General features: G+C 25.5%; 2 protein-coding genes across 5 annotated transcripts; one reads left to right on the top strand and one right to left on the bottom strand.

The window, feature by feature from the left end:
• Window positions 1-1,026: 1,026 nt before the first annotated feature.
• Window positions 1,027-3,683, bottom strand: LOC122514767 (ataxin-10). Of its 3 annotated transcripts, none has more exons than XM_043631792.1 (6): window positions 3,596-3,683; window positions 2,411-2,869; window positions 1,794-2,314; window positions 1,530-1,726; window positions 1,352-1,415; window positions 1,027-1,242 (listed from the first exon to the last, which is right to left on the bottom strand). In XM_043631792.1, exons 1-6 carry the CDS (start codon window positions 3,601-3,603, stop codon window positions 1,052-1,054), a joined length of 1,440 nt encoding a protein of 479 aa, XP_043487727.1. In that variant the 5' UTR covers window positions 3,604-3,683; the 3' UTR covers window positions 1,027-1,051. The 3 variants fall into 3 exon arrangements, with proteins under 3 accessions (XP_043487727.1, XP_043487726.1, XP_043487728.1); XM_043631791.1 differs by lacking the exon at window positions 3,596-3,683 and adding an exon at window positions 2,972-3,341; XM_043631793.1 differs by lacking the exon at window positions 3,596-3,683 and adding an exon at window positions 2,972-3,341 and having other exon boundaries at window positions 2,690-2,869.
• Window positions 3,649-9,913, top strand: LOC122514765 (1-acylglycerol-3-phosphate O-acyltransferase Pnpla3-like). 2 transcript variants are annotated; one of them, XM_043631789.1, is made up of 14 exons: window positions 3,649-3,795; window positions 3,883-4,201; window positions 6,546-6,658; window positions 6,977-7,096; window positions 7,206-7,394; window positions 7,475-7,558; window positions 7,638-7,814; window positions 7,903-8,078; window positions 8,299-8,409; window positions 8,667-8,824; window positions 8,915-8,999; window positions 9,102-9,180; window positions 9,399-9,597; window positions 9,690-9,913. In XM_043631789.1, exons 2-14 carry the CDS (start codon window positions 4,042-4,044, stop codon window positions 9,905-9,907), a joined length of 1,869 nt encoding a protein of 622 aa, XP_043487724.1. In that variant the 5' UTR covers window positions 3,649-3,795; window positions 3,883-4,041; the 3' UTR covers window positions 9,908-9,913. The 2 variants fall into 2 exon arrangements, with proteins under 2 accessions (XP_043487724.1, XP_043487725.1); XM_043631790.1 differs by lacking the exon at window positions 8,299-8,409 and having other exon boundaries at window positions 3,649-4,201.
• Window positions 9,914-10,451: the final 538 nt, after the last annotated feature.

Here is a 10,451-nt window from a genome sequence, read left to right as displayed (position 1 = left end):
TAGCTCTCTAGTCATATTTCATATTTTATTATATTACTGTTTTGCTCGTCATTAATTTGTAGTTGTAATTGGAGATGATGGACCATTCCATCTCCTTGGGACACCAAATTCGTGTCCATATCGTCTAAAAGATGCATATGTGTTTAATTAGAGTCAAAAATATTAAAATTTTTCTATTATTAAATTTTTAAGTTTAAATAACGTTCGGTAAATATTACAGTAATTTTTCTTTTTTTGTTTCGTCTTTAAAATTTTTCACTTTGATCATATTTTATTAAATTTGCAATTCTTCTTTTCTATATAATGCAGTTTAAAAGTATTTCATAATAATTTTTAGATATTATTTTTTTTTGTTACCTAATATTTGTACTTTTTCTTTTATATATATATATATTTTATGTAAATGTAAAATCACGCGTTTAAATTTAATTTCATTGCAACGATTAATAGAGATTTGATAAAAATAAATATAAAATTCAATTAAGAAAAGTGCATCTGTGAATTGGACGATTTATATGTCAGGCTATTCTATCACTTGATTGTATGATTAATATAGTTTGCTTTTTGTTACAGGTGATCATCGTTGGATTTAGCAACCAGACCTTTGAAATTTTTGTTTGTTTGAACTCCATGAATACTTTTTAAAATATAAATATATGTATTTATAAATGCATTTCTGAAGGCACACACACATGTTTATACATTAAAAATTAAATATAATTATTTAAAATTCTATTACAATATAACTATCAAAGAATACTATATTCTTTGATAGTATTGTACAGTCGTCATGTTAAGTACCTACTATCGTCCACTGGTGGTCCCGTTAGGAACAAGAATGAAACTCGACAGGTAAGAAAGAGGACTTGTGAGTTTCTATGTACTTCTGTATTCTTTGGTTTTACTAACCCTTGGTAATAAAAGTTTTATCGACGTTAGAACTCGCTCGATCGTTAAATTATTAATGAAAATTTTCAATTTGTTAATCGGACGAAGAATAAATAATAACTAAGTAAAATAATAATATAATTTAATAAAATTTTTTATTGATTTATCGATTTCCTGATAATGGTACAATATTGATAGTTTTTCCATCCTCATTTTCCTGCAGAGTTAATCCATTTTCTTTTAAGAAAATATTTTCCATTACACCAATCTTCGTAAAAGTACTAATATGTTTTTGATTTTCTACATTATCTTCGCACAAATTACGAATCGCTAAGATCGTCCACTGCATTATTACTGTTTCAATAAATTATCAAATTAAAGAAAAATATAAAATTATTTGATCGAATATAAACATAGGAAAAAAAGAAAAAGTCAAATTAATTAATAATTATCAAAAGGATACATGGATTTCTAGCGTCGATATTACAACAATCAAATAGCAAAGGAATAGTGTCTGTTTCGCGAGCCTAAAATTTAAATCATAAACATTATTATCATCTATAGAAGATACCTTATTTATCGACATTATATATTAAAAATTAACAAAGTAAAAAGGAACATTTTTTTCTAGGATTACTTACAATATCTTGACATTGTTTATTCTTATACGACATGTTTCCAATAACTCTTATCAAACCCGCTTTAAAACCATAAGCAGGATGACTTTCCAGATCATTTTCTTTATTTTGCGCAGATGGTGCAACTTCGCTCAATTTTTGTATCAATCTAAAATTATTATCTGGTTCTCTGGCATACATATGCATAGATTTCAACAAGTCTTGGGAGAGAAAAGTAATATAATTAGTTTATTTATTTTAGATTAAAATTTATATCAATATACTTACAACAACAATTTATAAGAAGACTTCTATTTTCCTGAATACCATAAAGTATATCCGTAGCTTCAGATGTAAGCACTCCCAATATATCGAGAAGAATAACTACTTCCATTGGCTCGAAATTATTATCTAAATACGTGTCTTTTGTTTTCAGTATAAGATCGCTCCTTTTGCAGAAACGTTCAGACAAATATTTATTAAGCTTTCGACAAAAAGTAAATCTTGTGTCATTTTTCTTCTTTTTATAAATAACATCTTTAGCTTCTTCGTGAATTATTTGAAGTAAATTTAATTTATTTTCCATGTCAATTTCTTCGTAGACGCTTTGAAATATATTTGCTTGATTCAACAAACATAATAATGCTTCCTTCGCGCATTCTAAATCTGTGATTTTTGTTAACAGTTGAGAACACACATAGCTGTTATCCTTCCATATAAAGTTGTCTCGGTCAAATATTTTCAGCGTATTATGTACAAACATACAAGCTGCTTTGACTACAGACATATCTTCCAAAGATATGCATTTTCTGTAAAGATCATTTACATTTTGTTAGAAAAGATTACAAATTTCTAATATTCTTTTAAAGAAGAAGAAGAAGAAGAAGAAGAATTAGAATAATTACATGAGAGCATTTTGAAACGTTGCGTTGATGAAATGATTCTTTATGCTTTTACACCGCGACGAATTAATATCATTGCAAGCAAACGAATAAAGATTGCATAAAAATTGGATACATAATCTTAATATTTCTATTCGTTCTGCCGACAATGCAATGTTACAGTTTAAAATAATATAATTTATTGTCCATTCTGCGACACCGTTGTATGGAAAATAGGTGTCCGTTTCTTCTTGCAATTCTTCTTTAAATTTAGATGCATATTCATCGGCTAATTTAGCATACAATTTTCTACAATATTTTCCATTATCATCGTTATTCTCTTTATCATAATCTCCATGAATGTACGTATTTAAGCACGAATTACCCAAACTTTTTAGCAGAATAATTTTAACTTTATCAGGTGTATCCTCATTCTCGCTTACAATTAATTCAGCAACTTTTGCTAAGACGTTGTTTAATTGACTGGAAAATAAAAACATTTCTGTAAAATTATACGTTTTAAAATAAACGTATAAGATCATAAATAATTTTATATATATATATATATATATACATAAAAATTACTTAGGTCTTGTAATACCAAAAACCATAGGATTAAGATTCTGGTATAAATCATTCCAACGACGTGTAACCAAGATCGTATTTAATATATTAAACACTTTATTATTATCCATTATTAAATCCATCTTTCGTCAAAATAATTTTATATATATTTCAAACAAATATAGTTTATCTATATGTCTAGTTCCTATATAGGTTAATCGCAACAAAGCTTTACAAAGACTGTAGATCTAATTGCGTAATAAGGTTAGGTTTGCTAACAGTGCAATTAACTGCACCAATTATGCAATAATTTAGCTGATAGTGTTCAACATCTATCTTCAAAAAGACTAAAATTAAAAGAATAAGGAAGAAAAAGTAATATAATTATTTAATTTACATAAAAAAAATAATTATTATTCGACTTAAAATATTCTGAAATGTGCAAGAACACTATGTTAAGTTTTTTTTGTATACGCTAGTGTATGTTATCATTGATAAAAAGTTTTCAAAGGTTATGTATACGAAGTAAATAATTAGGTCAACCGCAGTGCAGATTTTAACGGAAAGATGCAGATAAGGAAATATAATGTAACAAATAATAGTGTTTTTGACAAGAAAATTTATATAATAGATCTAACTAAATACCAATACATGTAAATATGTAAATAGTATCGATAGGCGGAGCAATAACCACACCACTTATAATGGACCAATAAGAAGTGAATTTGTGTATCTATAATAACGCGTCATCTCATACACGTTATATCTCATCGGTCATGTGTAGTGTTTTTTCTTATTCATTCAAAAGATAATCAGTCAGTGTTTCGTGAGAACAGCTGTCGTTCGTACGTTTTTAAGAAGATCTTTGTAATTTGACTATTCAGATTATTATTATTATATTACACGAAGAAATCAAATTTGTACTTTTTCAGATTGTGAATTCTATTCTTAAGTGTTATATATAAATAATTTGAAAATATTGAGAAAAAGAAAGAAACGCAGTGCCTTCTATTAGCAACATTGTCTTCCTTATTCTTATTATTGTAATAATAATTAGTTAATGAAAGAAAATTCTAAATAAATTAGACAAAATGAATTTATCTTTCGCTGGTTGTGGTTTCCTTAGTATTTACCATGTCGGTGTAGTTGTATGCTTTAAGAAATATGCACCGCATTTATTGATGGATAAAATTAGTGGAGCATCGGCTGGTGCTATCGCTGCCTGCTGTCTTCTTTGTGACTTACCCCTCGGTGAGTGAACTCCTTTGTTTACGTATTTAATAGATATTAAATATCTTCAATCGTTATATACTTTATACTATGAGCAATTCATTCGCTTAGAAATATCTTTGTTATATATTCGCTTACGTTTAAGATGACAACGAGGAGTTGTCTCTTTATTATAACATCTTCCAAAGTAATTTACATATATCTATTGATTTTACATAAATAATTTACAATCCATAGTTATGTATAGTAATGTAATCGCATAAGGTTCACGTACATATTTATTTTATTAAAAATATCATAATTATTAATAAGAATGCAATCAAAAGAATCCATCTAATCAGATCAGTACGAGTAAATGTGTTAGCGTCAATAAAATTTGAAATAGAGTAATTTTAACACGTTGATCGTTATATATTAATCGTACATGTTAATTCGTCGCAGTTTAATCTTATTTTAAAACGTCATTATTTTTCGTAGAATAAATTCATCTAATCTAAAAGGCTACAGTGTTCACCAATGCCTGTTAAAGTATAATTAAACAACTATCGTGAAATTTCTTATCGCTACTTGTACATTTAAACATTTCAGCGAAAATGCATCATTTGTTCTTTATTCGATTTAATTCATCTTCTACATGTTCATATCTTTATTGTTGCAACGTTTCATTATTCTCAGCTCATCTGTAAATTTAATAAACTTGACCACCGTATAGATATCTAATAAGTAGGTCGCATCTCATTCTTAGAAGTAGAATCATCAGAAGTAGTAGCAAGAACATTTATCAATAATATTGTTTTCAATACGAATATTGTGATTATGGATAATTATTGCAAAAAACAGTGACACCGATACTTGTACGTAAACAAAAAAGACAAAATAACAATAAATCCTATCGATATTATTATTTAACAAGAATTATATACATATATATATTTATCAAAGTATATATTATATATATATTATGCATATTTTATCTATAATAATTATTATCTAATAATTATTTATTAGATAATTTGAATCTTTTGAAAATCTTCAATGCAATGTAAGATAAAATTTGATGATAGGAGATATCTAATTCTTTTCTAATCCATTTCTAATTACACATTGCTTAATCATAATAGAGATTAAATATATCTACTTTAGATATCTAAAGTTTCTTGACCTCTAATTCTATTCGTTAATTTAATGAGAAAATTATCTAATAATGATTTTTGGTATAAAATATTCCTACATATTTTAAATGAAAAAGAAATCAATCTTTGTACGCCCCTTAGTCTCTTTGTTTATTAATTGTTATAATAATAATAATCTATATAAAAAAAAATGTATATAAAATAATAATTTATATTTTTGAACAATTTTTATTATTGTGTGTATGTATGTACGAAGAAAGAATCATATTGAATTATACGTCGAATTGTTATTCAAATAATCATGTATAAACAAGGCTTGTTTTTTATTTATGAAATCACTTTAGAATGACGTAATTCAACTCGTGGTTTTGTGTAATTATTTATTCATGTTAGCCAATCATTTATACATCTCTCTTTTTCTCTTTTTTTTTCTTTTTCTTTCTTTCAGATGCAATTATGTATAACAAAAAAGTTGAATAAGATAAAGATTATATAAATATATATATGTATATATTTGTGCAAATTTTAATTGTAAATATTTTCAATTGAATTTTTATAAATTTTATAAATTTCGTATATACACAATATTCATACACGTTTGTTATATTTTCAATTTGAAATAAGATTAAAGAAATCATCGATAAAATTGAACAAAGATCAAGTGCTACAAAGAGATAAGATTAATTACATACGTCAACAAAATAAAATGAATCAGAGTAAAATAATATACGTATACAGACAATTTTCTTAGTTTTATTTTTCTCACTATTTGTTAAAATATTCTAAATTTATGTATTAATTAATGCAAACAATTAAGACAAAAGAATATTGTACTTTTTATTATATGTTAAAACTTTAATACGTAATATCTTTTTTTGTAATATTTTTTTTATTTTATTTGCTAACTTATATATGCACACACATACACATACTTTTCCTTTTTTTTTTTTTGTAAATTTAGAGGTCAAATTCATTTGTCTTTCAGAATACTTGCATAAAAACTCAATTGGTTTAAAGTCTAAAGAACATAATATAAAAATAATACATTCTATCATGAGATTTTAAGATATTTATTTGAATTATCTTATTAATATGAATTATATATATTACTGATACATTCTTTTTTTAACGTATAACATTTATTAATATATTTATTATTACTTCAAATAATTCTTTGAATTATAAATAATTTTTTCTTATTATATTAATTAATGAAGGTTTTATTTTTGCAGGTGAAATTACGAGTAATGTGTTGCGTGTAGCACGAGAAGCCAGACAGCATACACTTGGTCCATTTAGTCCATCGTTTAATGTACACGAAATATTATTGGAAAGTTTACAAAAAGTATGTTAATGTTATATAAAATATATAAACAATAATAAATATAATTAAATAATTATATTTTTGTATTAAACAGTTAACAGTATTCTACATTTTATTACAAGAAGTAATCAAAATGTTATTTGTTTGTCTATGTTTTCTTTTATATTATCAATACAACTGATATGTACTTTATAAGCAAAACATTTGATTATTTTATCTAATACATCTGGTATCTTGCTATGAAAAATATCACATAGAAATATATTGAATTTATATTTTTAATTATCTTTCTTTTTTCTTTCATTCTTTTTGTTTATTAATAATTGTTAATTGTTTCAGTTTCTACCAGAAGACGCACACATTCGTGTTAATGGGAAATTACATATTTCTTTGACCAGAGTATACGATGGGAAAAATGTGATTGTTTCGCATTATAATTCAAGAGAAGAGTTACTTCAGGTAGACATTTTAGGGTAATAGCATAACATTTTTAAGCGTTAAAATGTATTAATCATAATTTTTATACAGATATTTGTGTATTTATTTATTAAATTTCTTATCATATTAGGCTCTATTGGCTTCCTCGTTTATACCATTCTTTTCTGGTATATTACCACCACGGTTTCGTGGAATCAGATACATAGATGGTGGTTTCAGTGATAATCTTCCAACCCTCGATGAAAATACAGTCACAGTTAGTCCATTTTGCGGAGAAAGCGATATTTGTCCTAGGGATACGTCGTCTCAATTGTTTCACGTAAATAAAATTTGTTTAATTTGTAAAAATAACATAAATAGAAGAAATATTTTATTTATATTTGTTTTCCTTTTTTTCAGGTAATAGTGGCAAATACAAGTATAGAACTTTCTAGACAAAATTTCTACAGATTTCCCAGAATACTTTTTCCACCAAATCCAAAAGTTAATATACTACAATGATATTTAATCGATAATATTAATTGTAATTAAATATATATAATAATGTATATTTATATTTCAGATTTTATCCAATATGTGTAAGCAAGGATTTGATGACGCTTTAAGATTTTTACATAGAAACAATTTAATTAATTGTACTAGGTGCCTTTCCGTACAATCTACGTTTGTTATAAATAAGACGTTAGATGAGAGTATCGAATATGATCCTGAATGTTTAGAATGCAAAATACATAGACAGGTTGAAAATATTAATTGTATATTTTATATTATTTTCTTTTTCTTCGTTGTTATTAATCCAATTAATTTACAATAAATTATTATTTTAGGAAGCATTGGTAGCTAATTTACCAGAAACCGTTTTAACTATATTTCAAGATGCCATAGATTCAGCGAATAAAGGTCTCATCAATTGGTTGTTTAAACATAAAAGTATAAAATTGCTCTCCTTGCTTAGCTTGCCTTATACATTACCAGCAGATGTAGTGTATGCAACATTTACAAAGTGAGTGTGTATGTTACTTAAAAAATTAATTTTATTTTTGTATACAGCTTTGATTTCTCTAGTATTTTTTCTTTTTCTTTATTTTTTGTTTCGTTTTTGTTTTTTAAATATGTTGTTCGCTATTATTTTTTTTTTTCACTTTATTGATCATTGCAATCATTAGAATGTAAGTTCTACATTGCATGATTTTACTACTAACATTATGCATGTGATTTAATAGCTTCATTGGTAACAGAATAGAAACTTATAGTGTGGAATATAAAGTAATTGGAAATGTACTTCGCACACCTAGATGTGCATTGAATCGTGCTAAACATTTTAAATCTTCACGGTAAGAATTAAAGTACTAATACGCATTGTTTATATATTTTTGTTATTGTTTTACATTTATGGTATTGTTATGACAAAGTTTAAGCCAATATATACGCACATTGAATGTTTCCTCATTTTCATTATACTTTTTATCATAATAATTGTATCTTTAGTAAGTTTTTAAATCAATTTCTAACAATCTCTTATTAGAATATATTATATGAATGTATATACTTGTATAAATGAAATAATACGATATTTATTTTTTAATAATAGGCTTATATTAAACGTTCCAAAGTTACGAAGTAATCTTGTCGAAGCAAGTAGATATTTCTTGGAACAATTGAGTTACATATTCCCACAAATCAATGTCTATTATCAATCAACACCTCAGGCAGTCAAGTGTCAATTAGCTATTACAGAATATGAATCTAGTAAGTAATATTAATTATTCTATTTTCGTTATGCATTTGTATATAGAGTGTGAATAAAAGTATGCATTCATTGTGTGATACATTATACAGATATTTATGACAAAACACCGGAAAACAGTGATGCGTTGTGTAAGACTTCTAAGAATGTAAATTTGACGCTGCAATATAACGAATTGTGAGTATACGTTAAGCTAACTTTAAAAATAATACTTTGTAAATTTTTGTATTTTTTTTTTTTTTATTTAAATTGATTAATAATTATATTTTCTTTTTCTAGACAATCTTGGAACGAATATAATAATAAAACTAATTGTGTTATTGGAGCAGTGGATGATACTTTTGAAAATATAGCACAGGTATGAAATATCAAAAAATATTTAACTATTTGAGTTGTATGAGGTTTTTAAAAAAATTATATCGATAAATATAGCAAGCAACATTGTACATTGCATTTCAATGAAGTTGATACTTTTCTACAAAAAATCTGAACAGTGAAATCTCGTTGCTTGGGATTCGAATAATTAATTATAATTTTTCTAAGTATTATAATCTAAGGAAATAATTAACATTACAGGTGACTGCGGATCAAGAAGCTGTAATAGCTTATTATTACATGGACGAAAATAATAAAGTACAGGTAACAGAAATATTTGACGTAACCGACACAGACTCGCATGGAATATTATCCATCGATGAAGTGGAGACCAATACAAAGTTACAATTTGACGGATGGGATGAGCCCACTTGGTTATCGCAACATACGTTAAATGATGGTAATAGAAATAAATTAACAAATTATTTAATGTTAACAAAACAAAAAAAAACATGTATTATAATAATTAATAATTAATACATTTAAATGCAGTTACAACGGAATCTCTTTATACCGAAGCAAATCAACAAAGTTTAGAAAATTTATCTGATATATCATTGGATGATGATATCTTGGACAATCCTAATATTTTTTCTGATCCTGAAAGCGAATGGGGAATGGAAAAAAGTAAACAAGAAGAACAACAATTGTACAATCCTCCCGATAGCAGGCCAGAAGTAGATCAACCATCATTAAGTATAGATCATTAAGTAGATTAAAAATATGAGTATATTTTTTTAATACAAATATTATAAATATCAAATTAACAATAATTTTACGCATTTGTCTTAGACGGATATTGGATACTTCTGTATACTTTTTCTATTATTAACGAAACCTTGTTTAGGTTTATTTCTTTTTTTTATTTTAGTTCTTTTTAGAGATAATTTCTTTTTATTGGATACAGTATCGATAGTATTTTTTTTTATTTTTAATATTATTATTATTATTAATGTATTTTTACTAACTATAAGATATATTATTATCATCATCGTTATAAACTTACCGAGCAAGTGTTCATAGATCTCACGAGTAGACTGAAATATTGGTGGTTAATATTTTATTCTATTAACGGTTAAATGATTAATCTTTAGTAGTTCATTTAACATCTTAAATATTTACATATTTTCAAGTCGTATTCATAATAAGATTATTTAACATTGTTTTTTTTCTTTTTTTTTTTCTAAGATAATAGTTACATTACACGGTGCTTGTCTTGCCATATATTATTTCTCTTATACGTTGTAAGTTTTA

This window comes from Polistes fuscatus, unplaced genomic scaffold (genome assembly GCF_010416935.1).
Source record: "Polistes fuscatus isolate 324 unplaced genomic scaffold, CU_Pfus_HIC Scaffold16, whole genome shotgun sequence".
NCBI classification, from domain to species: domain Eukaryota; kingdom Metazoa; phylum Arthropoda; class Insecta; order Hymenoptera; family Vespidae; genus Polistes; species Polistes fuscatus.
The sequence above is the reverse complement of the archived record's forward strand: the minus strand, read 5'-3'. Positions and strand labels throughout refer to the sequence as shown.

What these genes read in the sequence shown, in the direction of transcription:
- LOC122514767 (XM_043631791.1), bottom strand. Translation starts at nt 3,093, where the DNA reads ATGGATTTAATAATGGATAATAATAAAGTGTTTAATATATTAAATACG. An exon ending in TTTGGTATTACAAGACCTAA is followed by an intron (nt 2,870 to 2,971) that starts GTAATTTTTATG and finishes TTTATTTTCCAG; the next exon opens with TCAATTAAACAACGTCTTAG. An exon ending in TATCGACGCTAGAAATCCAT is followed by an intron (nt 1,243 to 1,351) that starts GTATCCTTTTGA and finishes TTATTGAAACAG; the next exon opens with TAATAATGCAGTGGACGATC.
- LOC122514765 (XM_043631789.1), top strand. Translation starts at nt 4,042, where the DNA reads ATGAATTTATCTTTCGCTGGTTGTGGTTTCCTTAGTATTTACCATGTC. An exon ending in CGTCGTCTCAATTGTTTCAC is followed by an intron (nt 7,395 to 7,474) that starts GTAAATAAAATT and finishes CCTTTTTTTCAG; the next exon opens with GTAATAGTGGCAAATACAAG. An exon ending in GTGTATGCAACATTTACAAA is followed by an intron (nt 8,079 to 8,298) that starts GTGAGTGTGTAT and finishes GTGATTTAATAG; the next exon opens with CTTCATTGGTAACAGAATAG.